The sequence below is a fragment of the Ahaetulla prasina genome, chromosome 7 (genome assembly GCF_028640845.1).
Source record: "Ahaetulla prasina isolate Xishuangbanna chromosome 7, ASM2864084v1, whole genome shotgun sequence".
NCBI lineage: Eukaryota > Metazoa > Chordata > Lepidosauria > Squamata > Colubridae > Ahaetulla > Ahaetulla prasina.
Genome location: NC_080545.1, coordinates 38,206,068 through 38,226,066, shown reverse-complemented (window position 1 = coordinate 38,226,066; position 19,999 = coordinate 38,206,068). Strand labels below are relative to the sequence as shown.

Below are 19,999 nucleotides of genomic sequence, written 5' to 3'. Positions count from 1 at the left end.
GCAGTCCAATGCAGCTTATTTGGGTAATGGTCATGGATTTTTAAAGCAATCTGGAGGCTTTAATATGTTGGGAGTGAACCCATTCAGTTTCTGAGGGGAGAAAGTCTTTCCAGATTACCAAATATTGAGTTTTTCCCTGATGTTGTGATTTGTGACACAGGGAAAATGTGATTTCTCATTTCAGTAGGCTACAATGAAATACCAAGTGTACACATCTGAAGATTTTTGGCAGCTCAAGTTCTACAGTTATGGGGTTAATCCTCTTGATGGGGAAAGGTCCAACATATTTTGGCCCCAATTTCTTTGACAGTTGTAGATTGTAGGAATTTGGTAGAGAGAAAGACCTTGTCTCCCACCTTCAAGTCCTTTGGCTTAATGCACTTTTTATCAGCCTGTTTTTTGTATGTTTCCCTAGCTTCATCCAAAGCTTTTCTCACCACTGGCCAGGTGTTTTGTCATGGGGCAACCCAATCTTTCAGCGATGCAGTCAATGGGGTGACCTGAGATAGTTCAGGGATAGATGTAGAGGTGGTATTCAGCTGGTTCTGACTGGTTCTAGAGAACCGGTAGCAAAAATTTTGAGTAATTCAGAGAACTGGCAAATATCACCTCTTTCTGGCCCCACCCCTGATCTATTCGCTACCTCCCGAGTCCCAGCTGATTGGCTGGATATTCTTTTGTTGCCCTGCACAGGAGAATGGAGCTGGAAAGCAGGTTAGTGGGGTGGGGAGGGAATGGTGATATTACACTATCCTTCCCCTGGAGTGGAGTGGGAATGGAGATTTTACAGTATCTTCCCTTCCCCTGGAGTGGGGTGGGAATGGAGATATTACAGTATCCTTCCCCTGGAGTGGGGTGGGAATGGAGATTTTGCAGTATCTTCCCCCTGGAGTGGGATTGAAATGGAGATTTTACAGTATCCTTCCCCTGGACTGGGGTAGAAATGGAGATTTTACAGTATCCTTCCCCTGGAATGGGGTGGAAATGGAGATTTTACAGTATCCTTCCACTGGAGTGGGGTGGGAATGGAGATTTTGCAGTATCCTTCCCCTGCCACCCCCACAAGCCATGCCCACCAAGCCACGCCATGCCCATCAAGCCACGCCCACAGAACCGGTAGTAAAAAATTTTTAATCCCACCACTGGATAGATATCAAGTCTTGTCCTATGGCCACTTTAAATGGAGTGTACCCAGTGCTACTGTGCACTGAGTAGGCAAACTCCATGAAAGGGAGAACGTCTGCCCAATTGTCCTTTTGGTAATTAATGTATCATCCAAGGTACTTTTCCAGGACGCCATTGGCCCTTTCATAGCCCATGTTAGTAGCCAGATGATGTGAGAATTTGAGCCCCTGAGTGGTCCCCAAATGTTTTAGGAACTCCTGCCAAAGCTGCCAAGTGGACTCCGCAATCTGAGATTATTGTTTCTGGAGCACCATGCAGCTAATAAATGTGCTGCACAAATAGTTTAGCCAAAGCATGTGCTGAGGGGATTTTTTGACAGGTATAAAGTGCACTTGCTTGGAGAACAGATTGGTTATCACCCAGATCACTGTATTCCCCAAACATTTGGACAGTTCTATAATAAATCCATTGATAACTCTTTCCATGGGACTTTGGCCTCTGCTACTGGCTGCAGAAGACGGGGTATTTTCCCCCGTCGCCTCTTGGCAGAAGCACAAATGGGGCAGCTAGCCAGAAAGCTCTCTTATGTCCTTTTTCAGTGATGGCCATGAAAACTGTCACTTGATTAGGTGTAGGGATTTTATGAAGCCAAAATGCCCTGCCACTTTTGAATCATGACTTTTTTTGTAAAACCATTAATTGTTGGCTTTGTGAGACATATAGTTTAGCTCCCATCCAAGCTACACCATCTTGCATTGTACATTCTCCCTTGTGCATCTGGAACCACTTATCCTCCTCCAAAGCTGCATTTAAGGAACCTTTTAAATCATCAGCTAGTTTGTTTTTTATCTGGGCTTATATCCAGGTGGTGACTGGGGATGCCAGTTGCCTGGAGGAGATGACCAGTTTAATCATCTCTGGCTTTGAACTATTGTATTGCAGAAGTCTGGATAAAGCATCTGCTAGAAAGTTCCTCTTCCCTGGGACCTTAATGTGAAGTTGAATCAGTTAAAGTACTGGGCCCAGTGAGCCTGTTTGGATGATTGTCTCTGGAGGTGGGTGGGTAATTAATGCTTCTAAATTTTTATGGTCAGTCCAAACCTCAAATGGGGTTTTCCCTCTTAGAAAATGCCTCCAAGTTAGGAGTGTCCAGCACATCACATAGGCTTCCTTCTCCCAGACTGCCCATCTCTGGTCTGTCTCATTTAGTTTTTTAGAAGTTTAGGCGCAGGGCTGGAGGATCCCTTGCTCATTTTCCTGTAAAAACACTGTGCCTATTGCGACATCACTGGCATCAGCCTGAATGACAAAGGGGGTATTGAAGTCTGGGTGTTTCAGCACCAGCTCCACTATGAACAAGTGTTTACAGTTTTTTAATGTAGCCTGGCATTCCATTGTCCATTTAAGCAGTTGTCTGGGTTTGGGTTTCCCCTTCCTTTCTGTCTTTAGCAGGTTGGTGAAGGGGAGGGCTATTTGGGTAAAGGAGGGGATGAACTGGCGGTAAAAGTTCACAAAAAGTTCCAATGTATCTTTAGAGTTGCTTCCATGTGTGGGGAAGAGCCCACTCTAGCACTGCCCACACCTTTTTAGGGTCCATCTCTATCCCCTTTTGGGAGATGCAGTAGCCCAGATAGTCAATTTTCTCTTGTGGAATTTGCATTTGGACAGCTTAGCATATGGCCGCTCAAAGCTTCTTCAACACAGCTTTGATTAGTTTTATGTGTTCTGCCATTGTCTCAGTATAGATTAAAATGTCACCGGATAAGCCAACATCCCCTTATACAGGTGTTCATGCAGCACTTCGTTTATTAGCTGCATAAACACAGCAGGGGCCCCTTGCAGTCCAAAAGGGAAGACCCAGATCTGGAAGCACTCTAAGGGGCAATTGAAAGCTGTTTTCCATTCATCCCCTGCTTTGATCCTCACTCAATAGTACACCTCCCACAAATTCAACTTGGTGAAGACCTTTCCTTTGGCCAGATGGGCATGTCTTTCTTGAGCATAAGGAGGGGGCTCCCTTCCTCCCCCATCGAAGGTTTGGGGAAGAGGCTGAACAGCGGAGTGAGGACGAGGTGAGCAGCTGGAAGTGGCCTCGGACCAGCAGCCAGAGGCCCAGCTAATCACCCAAGAGTATTGAGACGGGGGTGGGTGAGTCAGTAAAGAGAAATTTTATGTCCTATCCCCCCCACCAACCTATGATAGAGATCCTGTCGGGGCAAAACTCCCCAAGCTGAACATGTATTCCATGGCCCCAAAAGAAATGGAGGAGTTGAGGAACTACATTGATAAGAATTAGTGGATTCATCCAGGTAGCCAAATCCCATGTAGCAGCTCCTGTACTATTCAAGGAGAAAAAGGACAGGTCGTTGAGGCGGTACATGGATTTTAGGGGGATAAATGGGGTGTAAGTGGAAAACATGTATCCCCTCCCCCTAATGAAGGACATGTTGAGTCCTTCGGGTTCCTAAAGACCCTGCACCACAAATGAGAAAAGACATAAAGGGCTACGTGAAAAGTTGTGCTGTGTGCATGGCAATGAAAAAAAGACCAGGGAAAAGCCCAGGATTGTTGCAGCAGGTAGTTGGGTCAGCTACCTGCTGCAACAATCCTGGGCTTTTCCCTGGTTGGGACGAAATAGCCATGGACCTTATAGTAAAACTCCCAGAGAACAGGGGGGACAGGACACAATAATCTGGACTGTAGTAGACCTTTTCTCCAAACAAGCACAAGCTCAAGTCTCCTATCCACCCAAAAACTGGCCAAGATGTTCCTGCAGCTCATATTATCGACGGCAGCTCGGGAGTTCCAGGCTTCCATGACGGCCTTGGACTTGATTCGAGTAAATGATGGCCCTACGCACATGGGGGGAGGCACGCTGGATCTGATTTATATCTCTGGACAGTGGTTAAATGATCTGGAATTAGATGATTTAGTAACAGAACCAATGTCATGGTCCGATCATTTTCTCCTTCGCCTAGACTTCCGAACCGCCACTCACCATCGCAGGGAGACGGAACCTATACGTTGGTTCCGTCCCAGGCGCCTGATGGACCCCGAGAGGTTCCTGACGGAGCTTGGGCCATTTCCTGAGGATCTGGCCCACGGCACGACTGAGGAACTAGTCGTGGCCTGGGAACAGGCCGCGGCTGGGGCCTTGGACCGTGTCGTGCCTTTGCGGCCTCTGACCCGGCGCAGATCTCGTCCGGCACCTTGGTTCTCCAAGGGGCTGAGGGAGATGAAACGCCGGAGAAGACGCCTAGAGAGCACCTGGAGGTCCAGTCGTTCTGAAGCTGATCGGACACTAGTTAGGTCCTATTCTAGGACCTACCTAGTGGCAATGAGGGAGGCGAGGCGTTCTTACGCCTCCACCCTCATTGCGTCGGCAGATAACCGCCCGGCCGCCCTGTTTCAGGTGACCCGCTCCCTCCTTCACCAGGAGGTGCGGGATGACCTTTTGCAGGGACGAGCCGAGAAGTTTAGTGGTTATCTATATGATAAAATCGCTCAGCTCCGGGACGGTCTGGACCGAAATTGGGATGATCCAAGCGAGGGAGAGGAGACACGTCTTGTTGAGCCGGTTTGGGATGAGTTTGACCCTGTGGCTCCCGAGGACGTGGACAGGCTGTTGGGGAGGCTTCACGCCACGACATGTTTACTGGACCCGTGTCCTTCCTGGCTGGTACTGGCCATTCAGGAGGAGACACGAGGCTGGCTCCAGAGGATTATCAACGCTTCTCTGTTGGAAGGGGTTTTCCCTGCCGCCTTGAAAGAGGCGGTGGTGAGACCCCTCCTCAAGAAGCCCTCCCTGGACCCAGCTATTTTGGGTAATTATCGTCCAGTCTCCAACCTTCGCTTCGTTGCGAAGGTTGTAGAGAGTGCTGTGGCGCGACAGCTACCCCAATACCTGGATGAAGCCGTCTATCTAGACCCGTTCCAGTCCGGCTTTCGACCCGGATACAGCACGGAGACAGCTTTGGTCGCATTGGTGGATGATCTCTGGCGGGCCAGGGACAGGGGTTATTCCTCTGCCCTGGTCCTATTAGACCTCTCAGCGGCTTTTGATACCATCGACCATGGTATCTTGCTGCGCCGGTTGGGGGGATTGGGAGGGGGGGGCACCCGGGATCGGTGGTTCTCCTCCTATCTCTCCGACCGTCGCAGACGGTGTTGACAGGGGGCAGAGGTCGACCGCGAGGTGCCTCACTTGTGGGGTCCCGCAGGGGTCGATTCTCTCGCCCCTGCTGTTCAACATCTACATGAAGCCGTTGGGCGAGATCATCAGTGGCTTCGGGGTGAGATACCAACAGTACGCTGATGACACCCAGCTGTACTTTTCCACCCCGGGCCACCCCAATGAAGTTGTTGAAGTGCTGTCCCGGTGTTTGGAAGCCGTACGGGTCTGGATGGGGAGAAACAGGCTCAAGCTTAATCCCTCCAAGACGGAGTGGCTGTGGATGCCGGCATCCCGATTCAGTCAGCTGCAGCCGCGGCTGGCTGTTGGAGGCGAGTTACTGGCCCCAAAGGACAGGGTGTGCAACTTAGGTGTCCTCCTGGATGATCGGCTGTCGTTTGAAGATCATTTGACGGCCGTCTCCAGGAGGGCCTTCCACCAGGTTCGCCTGGTTCGGCAGTTGCGCCCCTTCCTTGATCGGGATGCCTTGTGCACAGTCACTCATGCGCTCGTTACCTCTTGCTTGGATTATTGTAATGCTCTCTACATGGGGCTCCCCTTGAAGTGCACTCGGAGGCTTCAGTTAGTCCAGAATGCAGCTGCGCGGGTGATAGAGGGAGCTATGCGCAGCTCCCATGTAACACCGCTCCTGCGCAGACTGCACTGGCTACCTGTGACCTTTCGAGTGCACTTTAAGGTGTTGGTTACGACCTTTAAAGCGCTCCATGGCTTAGGGCCTGGGTACCTACGGGACCGCCTGCTGTTACCACATGCCTCCCACCGACCCGTACGCTCTCACAGAGAGGGACTTCTCAGGCTGCCGTCCGCCAAACAATGTCGGCTGGCGGCCCCCAGGGGAAGGGCCTTCTCTGTGGGGGCTCCCACACTCTGGAACGAGCTTCCCCCGGGTTTACGCCAAATACCTGACCTTCGGACTTTTCGCCGCAAACTGAAGACACACCTTTTCATCCGCGCGGGGCTGGCTTGAATTGAATTTTAATGTCAAATTTTTATCAATTTTAAATGGGGTTTTTAATGTATGGTAAATTTTAAATTTCCAGGCTAATATAAATAAGTTTTTTAAATCGCATTTTAAATTGTACTTTGTATTGTTTGTTTTATTTTGCCTGTACACCGCCCTGAGTCCTTCGGGAGAAGGGCGGTATAAAAATCAAATAAATAAAATAAAATAAAATAAATAAATGTATCGGCTGCATGGAGTGCCAAGTAGGATCATCTCAGACCGGGGTGGGGGTGGGGGGTTGGTTTCCAGTTCACTGCTAAGTTTTGGAGGGTCATCTCAAGGTCTTCACACAAAAAGAAACTTTAGCCCAATCTTCCAAAAACATAACTGTAAAAGACAGATTAGAAATCAAAGTTAAAATAAACAAAAATTTAGTAAGAGAACACCTTCTGATCTGGGTGAATACAAATCACTGGGCCCTAACGGATTACATCCCAGAGTTCTAAAGGAGCTGGCAGATGTCATCTCAGAACCACTGCACCACATCTTTCAAAAATCCCAGGGAACTGGAGGAGTGGAAAAGAGCTGATGTAGTTCCCATCTTCAAAAAAGGGGAAAAAACAGGCCCAGAACACTATAGACCAATCAGCCTAACATCAATACCCAGGAAGATACTGGAAAAGATAATTAAAAAAACAGATCTGCCAACATCTAGAAAGGAGTAAAGTAATAACTTGTAATCAGCATGGGTTTGTTAAAAACAGATCATACCAATCTAATTTCATACTTCAACATAATAATTAAATTAGCCGACCAGCCAAATACTGTGCACATAAGCATACTTGCTTTGTCAGCAAGGCTTTTGACAAAGACTTGAACACTGGGCCCTATCTAACAAAATTAAATTCAATGTAGAGAAAAGTAAAGTCATACACTTAGGCAAAAGAATTGTAAATATATATTAAATATACATTCAGCACAAAGTTCAGACAATTAATTTTAGAGGAGTATAGAGCTTTGTGTCTTCTCTCAGTTACAGCTCTTTACTCCTCCCAAGTCTTTTATGCCTGTTATATATATAAAATTATATCTTTCCCGTAGTCTCTTAAGTCAGTTTTTCCCATCCTTCGCTTTTATTCCACCTCGATTTTCTGTGAATCTTCTGTTAAACCACTTTCCCATTCCTGTATTTACTTTGCAATTAGAACACAATACTTATAATCAAAAAACCGAACTTCCGAGCTCACATCCAAAAATTCAATTGAAACGGAGAGTTCTCACATACGTTTCAATTCTTTCTTTCTCTTTCCAGTTCAGGCACTCGTCCACTCAAGCTTCACTTACTGTTAAGTCACACCAATGTCCGTCCTCATTTCTTCTCCTTTCCTTTCCTGTCGCTCTAGTACGCCAAGTCTCTCTCCTTCTTCACTTTCTCTTTTTCTTCAATTTTCAGTTCTCACCAGAGAACCACCGTCATGCTGAAATTTCACTATTTTAAACACTTTTATCCTTCCTCCTCGTCACCGCCTTAATGGTTGAATGTGTTGTGCTGACTCATTATCCCTTCCGCCAAATTGCCACTCTGTCTCTCTGCTGGAAGTCTTTCAACCAGGAAAAACAAGACTCACTCTTCAAAGCGATAGTTAACCTTGCAGTTTTCAAAGTGATCACTTAAAATGACACCATCTGCTGTAAGAATCTTCTCCTCCCCATACTCACTGGCTCATCGCAGCCTCGGGCCGGCCATAGCAAGCTGACACTTTCACGCTGGTTTGACAGGGGCATCTGTTCATGCAACGAGTGATCGCCCTTCACTTCACTGCACTCTAGACTTCCCCTTTAGTCTGCAATGCCCTCCAGGCTTTTTGTGCCCTGAAGGGTCCCCAAAACGTGAAAAATTCGGGGTCTGAGAAGAGACACCGTTCTCTTACCACCGCACCACTGCGATGCTACCACAGGAAGTCGAGAACTGAGAGCTTTTCAGAGTAGCTTCTTTTTCCTGCTCTGGTCTCCCTTGTTAATACATTTCTGGCCTGATTGTGCAGCATTTTATCACCTTTTCTGTAGGCTTCCTCTTTGGAATGAAGTAGCTGCTTACGTTTAGCTGTGAACCAAGGGTTGTTGTTATTGTATATTTGCAAGTTCCTGGTCGGTACATATTGGTACACAGAAGCTAACATATAATGATACAGTATCTGTTAGTTCATCTAAGTCTGCAGAGGTATTTTCAAAAACATTCCAATCAGTGCAGCCAAGGCATGCCTATAGCTTTAGCTTTGTCTCCTCAGTCCAAGTCCTCACTGATTTAATTGTTGATTTTGTGGTTTTAAGTCTTTGTCTGTAAATAGGTACAAGGTGAGTCATGCAATGATCAGAGTATCCTACAGCTGTTCATGGTAAAGGCCAATAAGCATCTTTTAGTGTTGTGTAGCAATGGTCTAAAGCATTCTCGCCTCTAGTGGGACAATTGATATGCTGAAAATATTTTGGAGGCTCTTTCCTTAAGTTTGATTTGTTTAAGTCTCCCAGAATAATGGCCTGTGAATCTGGGTATTTGGCTTCAGCCTCCATAACCTGGTCAGCTAGAGTTCCTAATGGCTCATTTACACAAGCTTGTAGAGGTACTAATACCACTCTATAAAGCATTAGTAAGACCACACTTAGAGTACTGCATCCAGTTTTGCCACCATACTATAAAAAAGATGTTGAGACTTTAGAAAAAGTGCAGAGAAGAGCAACCATGATGACTGGAGAGTAAAACATATGAAGAACGGTTACAGGAACTGTGCATAGCTAATCCAGTGAAGAGAAGGAACAGGGGAGACATGATAACTGTGTTCCAATATTTGAGGGGCTGCCACAGAGAGGTGGGGGTCAAGCTATTTTCCAAGGCACCTGAATGCCAGACCAGGAATAATGGATGGAAACTTATCAAGGAGAGATTCAACCTAGAAATAAGGAGAAATTTTCTGACAGTGAGAACAATCAAACAATGGAACAGCTTGCCTTTGGAAGTTGTGGGAGCTTCATCACTGGAAGCTTTGAAGAAAAGATTGAACTGCCATTTATCAGAAATGGTGTAGGGTCTCCTGCTTGGGTGGGGGGTTGGGGTAGATGACCTACAAGGTCCCTTCCAATTCTGTTAATCTGTAATCAGAGTTTAGCTCTGCCTTTCATCCGAGTACGAATGGAGCCGTGGAATGTAATAATGAAATGATAGAACAATATCTGAGATGCTATGTTAACTATCAGCAATTTAACTGGGCAGATCTCCTGCCATTTGCTGAGGTTGCCTACAATAACACTGTGCATAGTACTCACCCCCTTTAAAATAGCCATGGGGTGGAATTTGTCCCCGTGCTGGAATACCCTCAGCAACCCCTCTCCTCAGTGAGCCTAATGGAAGGGGTGGTTCCTTACAATATCTGAGATGCTATGTTAACTATCAGCAATTTAACTGGGCAGATCTCCTGCCATTTGCTGAGGTTGCCTACAATAACACTGTGCATAGTACTCACCCCCTTTAAAATAGCCATAGGGTGGAATTTGTCCCCGTGCTGGAATACCCTCAGCAACCCCTCTCCTCAGTGAGCCTAATGGAAGGGGTGGTTCCTTACAAAATGCATCAGGGAATGTAAAATAGGCATTAGCTAAAGCAACAGAAATGCAGAAGGCACAGTCAGATAAGAGATGGTCACCCCATCTCCCCCATCTCCCCAATGTTTACCATTGGGGAGAAGGTCTACCTCTCCACAAAATTCCTGAAATTGTAATTACCCTGTAAGAAGTTGGGTTCAAAGTTCATAAGACCTTTCCCAATAGTAAAAATAATTGACAGTGACAGTAGAATTGAGACTGCCACGTTTGTTGTGGAAAATGCATCCAGTGTTCCATTGTAGTCTGCTGAAGTTGGTGGTAAGGTCAGAACTAAGGCCAGTAGCAAAGTTAGCTCCAGCTCCAAAAGCTGTGGAGGGGGAAACCCCCTACGAAGTCAAGAGGGTCCTGGATTCCAGGTTACAGAAAGGTAAACTTCAATATCTGGTCCAATGGAAATGGTATCCACTAGCAGAAGCTAGATGGGTGATGAAAGAGATATGAAAGCGGCCCATTTAATAAAAAGTTTCACAAGTAGTACCCCCCAAAACCAGGAGGTCCTCCACCAAGTGGGGGGACCCAGCCACCGCTAATGTGTACGTGTGCTTGATGTTTTCCAGGTACTTCTCATTCTTTAGGGGGATCCAACTGTCAACTTCGAAATGGATTGGGCCCATCACAGCCATTTCTCTCCATTTCTCAGCTTGACACACTTTGGAATGTCATCAACAACTTACTATATTGTGGGAACCAAGAGATGCTGCCAGAGACTGGAAGGAGATACCAGAACACCTAACTGGACAGTGTGACCAGTGATAAGGAGGGAGGGAGCTGTCTAATCTTTAATTATATTAAAAGCTCAGGAAATAGCCAAAATTATGTACTAAATAAAGCAGCTCTCTGAGGAAGCTGAAAGCGTGCTGAATCATTTGGGTTCACTAGTCAGAACCTTGACACTCTGTTCGCATGGTGCCAGTTTTGGGGCCTCTTTTTTTTCCGGGGGGGGCATCTTTTCCATCTCAGCTGATATTTGGATCGGGTCAGGTCAATTCCCACTTCCTCTGCTAGGACATACCAGCCATGGAGGATGTGGGGGGGGGGACTTCGGAAATGCAGGTGTTGTAGATCTCGTCACTTAGCCTATCTTCGAACCATCCAATCAAAATGTCTTCTGGCCAGTTGGACAGGCCAGGTTGCAAAACTCCTGGATGTATTCAGCCACCTCTCTGCGACCTTGGCTGATTGTTTTTATGTGATCTCTGGCTTTGCGATTGGCTAGACAATCTTCAAAGTGCTTCTGAAGTGCAGCCATGAAGCAGTCAAAGTTTCTCAGCTCAGGGGCATCATCATTGTGGAGGGTGACCATCCATTCAGCTGTGGTCTTCTCTAATACCATGATCACGCACCAGACCTTAGTCCCTTTGGTAACTATTACTGGACATACTCTTACATGAATGTCCAAACTTGTGCCAGGAAGAATCCCAATTGGGCTGGGAAGTGGCTCACCAGGCTAATGCAGCCTGTTATTAACACACAGCTGCCTGCAATTACAATTACTGCAGGCTCGAGTCCCACCAGGCCCAAGGTTGACCGAGCCTTCCATCCTTTATAAGGTAGGTAAAATGAGGACCCAGATTGTTGTGGGGGCAATAAGTTGACTTTGTATATAAATACACAAATAGGATGAGACTATTGCCTTACACAATGTAAGCAGCCCTGAGTCTTCGGAGAAGGGCGGGATATAAATTCAAATTAAAAAAAAAAATTGCTTAGGGTTTCCACTGAACTTTATTCCCAAGGCTGGTGTCTTACATCCTCTCCGCCTTGCTGGTGGTGGTCCTGCAGCTGGTGCAGGCTGGGCTGCATGGCCAGGTACTGGGGCAGTTGCAGTTGCCAGTGGACTTGCTGCTGCCACCATTGCAGAGGCAGAAGTAGTTGCCCCTTTGCTTGCATGGCTGAAGTTGGCTGATCAGCAGGATGTTCCACCCAGGCTAGGGCTTGTCGAGCTTTGAGACTACCAAAAGTCCCCTTCATGAACTTTATGGCTTGCTCCAGCATCCAGTCCTCTTGCTCCTGACTTGCCTGTACCTGATTGTTCCTCCAGTTCCTCCAGCTCCATTGAAGTGGAGCTCCAGTTCCTCCAGCTCCACTCGCTGGTAGCTGCCATGGCCCCTATGGGTGAATGTCACTCCCATGGGTTTCTCTTCCCATTCTTCCTTTTTCATCTCCAAGGGATCATCGAGGTCTTGGTTGGTTATCCTCTCCCAGCCATCTGGATAGATAAACCCCTTCAGGAGGGGGTTTCAAGGATGCTTCCCCCCAGGCCTCAATCTCTTCCTGGTCGCTCTCTTGAGCTGACATCTTTTGCACACTTCCCATAGTAGAGGGGTTTCCTCTCTGGGTTGACCACAGCTGCAGAGCTGGCTTAATGTCAGACCTGCCCCAGTCTGATCCCTTGGAAAAGAAAAGTCTTCGACTACATTTGGTTAAAGCAAAGTGTTCTTTTACTAAGAGTGGTTGTTGCAATAAAGTCAAACCAGCTTTGAAAGTACCACTCTCACTAGATACAAAAAAAGGCATAGGTTTCCCCACCCCCACCCCACTCCTCCCTTGCATGACCAATCTGTTTCCAGCCAACTGGAGCTTACCAAGATGTTTTGAAAACTCTTAGGTGTTTGTGAAGTAATCCACATATTTCTCATTTGCCTGGCCATGGGATGCTGGTACAAACAGGATCCGGCTGCTCTGGTCCTTCTCATCTATTATTGCCCCCTCCTGATTTTCTATCACATGTACACACAGCTTTATTGCCCTTTCATCCTTCCCACTGTCATCCTTCCACCCCCTTTCATCCTTCCCCTCCTCCTTTTTATGGCAGGATGCCTATGAGGTCCCCCAAGCTAAGCAAGGCAGATCTGATAGCTTTAAAAACACTACAGTGAACATTACCATGTTTCTTTTATTTGTTTCTCCAATTCTGAGAATTAAAAGAGAATCCATTGTCTACTTAAGACATTTTTCTTGCCCAACTTATTATATTTATCTTAATAGTCTGCAGTTTCCATCACAGCCAGCATAAGAACTTAATCAAGATGGAGGAACCTAATCAAGATAGTATTTTGTGTTTCATAAATAAGTTAAGCTTACCGGTAATCCGTTTCTCAGCCACCGGATTGTTGGAATAGGCTTGCCTGCAGCTATACATGGCCAATGGAATTCACTGCCAATATCTCTTTCAGTATCATTAATATGTTCCACCCATTCTGGATATGCTGAAAGACAAGAGAAACAGCTTTTCTTGTTTTGTATGCATGCTTAAAACATTTTTTTCTAGCCCTAACAGCCAGTTTATGTATTTATTTATTTATTTATTTAGTCATAACAATATATATAGGTATCATACAAAAAGATTATATAATATATAAACACATATATGAGTAAATATAAGGAGGTATAAGCATATATGTATATAGGAAGAAGAAAAGAAAAACAATAGGACAGGAACGGTAGGCACGTTTGTGCGCTTATGCATGCCTACTTATTATATAAAACTCTAATTCAGGGGTATCGAACTGAAGGTGCATGAGCCAGATCTGGCCAGCAGGGTGATTAGGGTTAGGGTTACTGCAGTTTCCAATGAGACTTCTGGGAATTTGACATTGATCTATGTCCAGAATATAACATCCCATTGCTAGCTTTTCCCTTAGAATTGCTGAGGTCATCTGATGTATATCCAGCACCATTCTGTTGAACAGATACTATGGAATACATTGCAGAAAACTGGTTCAATTGCATTTTGAACCTTGCTGATCTTTATGGTGTGGTTGTAGGCTGCTGTGCCATTTGAGCTATGGTGTTGTCCACAGGTTCTGAGGTATGAGTGGCATAGATGGAGTGGCAAAGTGGGGGACAGCACTTGTAGCAAATGTTGTTTGCTTTCAGGAAATCTTTGCAGTCCTCCATGGACTTCTTTCTGAAGGCTCTGCATCTTAGGATAGGATGTGGCGTCTGGTGTAGAGGACATTGCTTACTAGGATCTCTGATATCAGTTTCTATGTGGGAGGGGCTGGCAGACCTGTGAAGGGAATCTGGAAGAGTCACATTAGTTTTGTAGACTGCTACTGGAGATTTGCGAGGATTATGTTCTGAAGGAGCAGCACATGACAAGGATCATTTCTTGTTTTAGCTTGTTGGCACACAAAGTCCTCAAAAACAGAGAAGGAAGGGGGGAAATGGAACATTCTACTCTTTTTTGTATTTGGAGCCATGTGTGATCCACTGCTCTTGTAAGTTATAGGGTAACTTTGTACAATGGGGTTGACACCTCTGGATGTGTCAAGGAATGCAAGTTCTTGCAAGTCACCTTCCACCTTAGCTATTTGAAGTTCCATCAGTAAGTCACTAAGTTTCCTAAGTTCCTGATAGATTCTTTTAGGTGTTTTGGGAAAGCTATCAAGTTTTTTAAATGTTCCCATGTTTCTACTGAGCCATAGCATTCATCAAGTCCGTCCCAGATCATTTTAAGGCCAGTTTCAGGATAGTTTATTGTTCTGAATCATTTTGTATGGTCAGCAGATTCATTTCCAAGCCTTTTAACTATTAAATCTGTCTCTTCACTACATGAAAAATCTAAGCCTCTGGTGGCATTTTGGAAGGAAGTTCACCAGGCTCTATAGCTTTCAGGATGCTCATTAAACTTTTCAAGTCCTTGTGTGACCAGCTCACGTCATGCAAGGAACTTGGCAAGGTCTATGGTGGCTTGATTAGCTGACTGCATTGCTGTGGTGAAAAGGTGTTGTGTAGTCATACCTTTAAGGAGTCTCTGGCTTCAGCTGGTCTTTTCTATGCTGATCCTGGTGTGAAGGCTGATCCTATAAGATAATTTCCAGGCACAAACACAGGAGGGTCTGCTATCAGAGGTAGAGCTTTGCTTGGAGCTTTCTCATTTGTAGGTTTGGGGGTTGTCGTTAGCCTGTAGCGGTGCTGAGTAGCATCTTTGGCTTGCTTCTTGAAGGTTGTCTTTTCCATTGAGGTAAGCGTTGCTGCTTGGCCTGGATAGACATACTCTGAAGTGTGTTGCAGACAGTGGTGGGATTCAAATAATTTAACAACCGGTTCTCTGCCCTAATGATTTCTTCCAACAACCAGTTCACCAAACTGCTGAGAAAGTTAACAACTGGTTCTCCCGAAGTGGTGCGAACTGGCTGAATCCCACCACTGGTTGCAGAGGATCTTGGGGTTCAGCTTCTGGCACAAGCACGTTGCTGCATTTACTGCGTTTGCTGTCAGAATATATAGCTCTTTCTAGGGCTTTGACTTTGGCTGTGGCAGCTGCTATTTTTTTTTTATTTCTTTTGTCACAACAGAATACACAAACAATTGTCATAGATAAAACAACATATTTTGAAGAAAATATACATATATGTATAAAAATATGCATCAACTATATTAATTTGATATGACGAAGGGAACAATAGGACAGGAACGGTAGGCACTTTTGTGCTCTTATGCACGCCCCTTATAGCCCTCTTAGAAATGGGGTGAGGTCAATAGTAGACAGTTTTTGGTTGAAGATTTTGGGATTTTGAGTAGAGACTATGGAGTCAGGTAATGAGTTCCAAGCATTAACAACTCTGTTACAAAAGTCATATTTTCTGCAATCAAGTTTGAAGCGGTTGACATTTAGCTTGAATCTATTTTTTGCTCTTGTAATATTGTGATTGAAGCTGAAGTAGTCCTTTATAGGAAGGATATTGCAATAGATGATTTTGTGTGTTAAACACAGGTCATGTCGAAGTCGATGGAATTGTAAGTTTTCTAAGCCCAGGATTTCAAGTCTGTTGGTATAAGGTATTTTGTTGTTTTTGGAGGAGTGAAGAACTCTTCTAGTAAAATATTTTTGGACTCTTTCTATTGTATTTATGTCAGAGATGTGGTATGGGTTCCAGACGGATGAGCTGTATTCAAGAATAGGTCTGGCAAATGTTTTGTATGCTATAGTTAGTAGTGTAGACTTTTTAGAAAAGAAGCTGCGTAAAATTAGGTTTACAACTCTTAGGGCTTTTTTCGCTATGTAGTTGCAGTGAGCTTTGGCACTAAGGTCATTAGATATGAGAACTCCAAGATCTTTTTTTTTTTTTTTTTTTATAAAAAGTTTTATTTTTACAATCATATCAAATAATTCATCCAATGTACAGTTATATACAATTAGTCGGGCTTTTCTTTTACTTTCCAAACCTTCCTCTCCTTCTCTTATCTACATCCGCAGATGTGGCTTATCAAATTGATAAAATATATCGTGTGAATTCTTGGATAGCAAGGCAAAAAAAGTTGCCAAGGGATGTTGTTATTTATTTTACAAACAGAACAGTGAGAAATCAGATTTTGCAAGCTTCATATAAGGGGGAGAAGATTCAGATTGCTGGTCAAGATATTTTGATATTAAAGGAAATCCCACCAAAAATGTTAAGGGCTAGGAAGGAATTTGCCTTCCTGGTGAATGAACTTAAAAAACATCAGATTGAATATAGATGGGATATTCCAACTGGTATAATAGTATATTATGCAGGGAAAGTACATCGTTTCAATACAGTTGGAAAAGCAAGTGATCTAAGACCAGAATATAATATCCCATTGCTAGCTTCTCCCTTAGAATTGCTGCGGTCAGCTGATGTATATCCAGCACTATTCTGTTGAACAGATACTATGGAATACATTGCAGAAGACTGGTTCAATTGCATTTTGAACCTTGCTGATGTTTGTGGTGTGGTTGTATGCTGCTGTGCCATGATTTTGTCCACAGGTATGAGTGGCATAGATGGAGGCTGGGCAAGGAGCAGGCTACAGCTTGTTCTTTATTGTTAGTTAGGCTTTGCCTCTGTGATATGAAGGCAAGAAGGGTGATCCGGTTGTCAGTATTTTCTTTGACTAATCCCTACTCTGTCATTTCTAAAGTGAGTTTGTTGTCAGTAGTTATTGCCACCCAATTGTCATCTTCCATCTTTTGGAAGACTGTGCACCTTAAATGACCTTGGTCACTGTCACAGGTGAGGTTGTCACTAAAGGGGCCTATGAAGGGACAAGGCAAATGGGTAATGTGCAATGATTCCTTTAATAGGAATTAGTTGTGGCTTAGCTGAAAAATAGAAGAATGTCTATTCTCTAATGTGATTTTGAACATGTTGTTAATAGAAGTTGGTTTGTGTTTTTGCCTAAACAGACATATCCTATAATGACCCACCCTAGGTCTAATTTCTGAGCATACATAGCATTGTGGGGACCATTGATCTGAGCTCTTGCCTTGTGGACTCGTAAAATATCTCTCCCTAGGAGCAAGACTGAGCCTGAAGATCATGATCTGGTATCAAATGTATGATGCAGTTCAAATGTGGGTTATGAATTGCTGCATCTGGAGTGCAATCTGCTTTCTGGATGTCATATACTAGAAAGATCTGAAAGAGAAGCTAATTGTGGATTTAATGGAGGCTGTTCCATGATATTAGGATTATACAAAAGAAGTAGGCCTTCTAGTTTTATCCTTCTTCACATTATGAAACTGGGAAACAACTTGCCTTGTCAAGAGTATATGTTGGTTCAGCAGGAGAAGAGAATTCTACAAGTATCAAGGTGCCAAGACATTATTTTCCAAGATTCTGTTACACTGACAGAAAGAATGATTTCTTTATATGCTAAGGAAAAGTCAATTATTTCTGAATCTTGTAAACTAGTGAAAACATACAGTAACTATCATATTGCAGCACAGCCAATATCTAATTAAGATTTGATAGGGTAACAGAAGTTAATGTATGTTAACCAGTGTGACAGTATTGAACTTGTTATCCCAACCAGGCATACTTATTGAATTAGATTTGGTTGCATGCTGACTCAGACTGACATAACCTCAGCTTCTACGTTAAAGAGATATGCTGCAATATCTGATTGGTATCTATGGAGATTTTCAGTCATCCATGTCATGGTTGTCCCAAAGATGCTTTTCTCAAGAGGAACTGGATGACTGAAAATCTCCATAGACATTTAGCTTCCCTGTATTTCATAGTGCATTTTTTTCCCAAAGTATTTTTTAAAATGCTAAATAAATATGCTAGTAAAGCATGCTGAGTATTTTCAGACACTATTTTGGGAGAAAATGTTTTCAGAATGCATATATGTAGTGTATGTGAATTTTTTAAAAGATTAATATAGAAACAGGATAAATTGTTTTTAATAAATGAATATACAAAAAACAGAAAAAGCATAAATCAGTAACAGGATAAAGAACAGACTAGAAATAAATCCCCAAGGTCTATACTTCATAAATAATTAATTTTCTGACTTCTGGTTTGGCATTGCTGCGGGACAGTTGTAAAGACCAGGGCTCCACGAACCTAGGCTGAACCCTCCTCAGGGCTAAAGTCACCCTGAAGGGGTGACAAGAAAGGAGGGGCACTTTGCAGGTTGCAGAGAGTGATTGATCTCCTGCTTGATCTGAGGCTCCCTCCCAGCCAACAATGAAGAGGAGTGGTAGCCATTATGGTCACCTGGGCCAACTGTAGAAAGAAATGTGCAGGAGCGGTTCGTGAACAGTGGACTGGAATTGGGTGAAGTGATTTTCAACTTCTATACTAGAGATCTAATCCCAAAGAAAAGAAACTCCAAAAAGATACTCTTTAAGTGGTAAAAAAGTGGCTAACAAACACTTAGAGAAAGATTACTGACCTAAAAGAAGGGACAATACAAAATGTTTAAAATACAGGAAGACTGGACTTGGTAATATCTTGAATTGGTAATATCTTGAAAAGGCATTTTAAAATGCTGGAAATATTTGGTTGATTATTGGAAAAAATTGCTTGAAGAAAATCGGAACAGATTTTCAGCTGTCACATTGGGTGCAACGTTGAAATGTTAGGCGATAGTGCCATGTACTGATGAAAAAATATACACTATATTTTTACAAGACTGGGAATATACCTGAAATAATCTGAGGATTGATAATCCAGAGTGGAGATAAACAACACCTGGAAGACTGCCCTTTTGCATACTGTTGTATAGCTGTTTGCTTCACGGCTAAGGAGGAATAAATTCTGAGACTATTAAAGATTGCTAAATAGAGTGGCTTACAAATACATGGAATTATCATTGAAATTAAAGAGTTGACTATGTGGCTTAAGACATGGGGAAACCTGATGGATATTTCACCAACAATGTTGGTGAACTTTTTTGCCTGAAATGGGCATGCATGCATGTGTGCAAGAAACCAGAAGAACAGCTGTCCATTGTGCATGCATGTGCCAGGCAGCTGCTCTTCCGGTTTTCAGCTTGTGCATGTGCACTGGCCACCTGGTCTTCCAGTTTCTGGTGCACATGTGTGTGCGGAGACCAACTGGCAGTTTGCATGTGCACGCCACAAACCAGAAGAGCAGCCACCCAGTGCGCATGCACATGCTGGGAAGATGATCTTCTGGTTTCTGGCATGCACATGCGCACCAGCAAGCTGGTCTTTGTGCGCATGCACACCAGAAACCGGAAGACCAGGTGGCTGGTGCGCATGTCTGTGCCGGAAACTGGAAGATCCTTTCCCAGTGTGTGCATGTGCACCGGATGGCTGCTCTTCCAGTTTCTGCTGTGCGCGTGAAGACCAGCTCCCCAGCACGCCAGAACCCGGAACAGCAACAGCCAATGGCTCGCTTGCCCGTAGAGATGGCTCTGCATGCCACTTCTGGCACGCATGGCATAGGTTCGCCATCACAGACCTAGGATTATAATTATTGTCTGATAACTAGATAAAAAAGATAAAGAAGGAAAAGGAAGACTTTTTGGAGAACTTGGAAGGACTAAAATGACCGGATGAGGACTAGAAAAAAACTATAAATATTGTGCATCCTGAGGAATAATTTTGGGACTGAGTAAATTGTTTTAATACTGGCTTTTGATGTTATAAACAACCAAGAGTTTGGGACCATGGTAGCTTACTGAGTAACCTTTTGACTCATCAAAATAAGACAAAATGCTTCAACAGGGAAAATAAGTGTATTTCAAAAAGAAATATTATTGATGCTTCAAAGTATTAATGAAACTATAACAAAGAACCACAGGGAGATAAAGGACTTGATACATGATATAGTTGTGAGACCAGAAAATGTTCATTA

The 19,999-nt window shown here is 44.1% G+C and overlaps 1 protein-coding gene across 2 annotated transcripts in view; it reads right to left on the bottom strand.

Annotated features, from left to right (window-relative positions):
• Positions 1-19,999, bottom strand: part of CNTN1 (contactin 1) — a 423,340-nt gene that overhangs the window by 132,102 nt on the left and 271,239 nt on the right. For both annotated transcript variants that reach the window (XM_058191827.1, XM_058191828.1), the window contains exon 11: positions 13,002-13,126. In XM_058191827.1, coding sequence (XP_058047810.1) covers positions 13,002-13,126 — 125 coding nt within the window. The remainder of the gene's footprint in view (positions 1-13,001; positions 13,127-19,999) is intronic.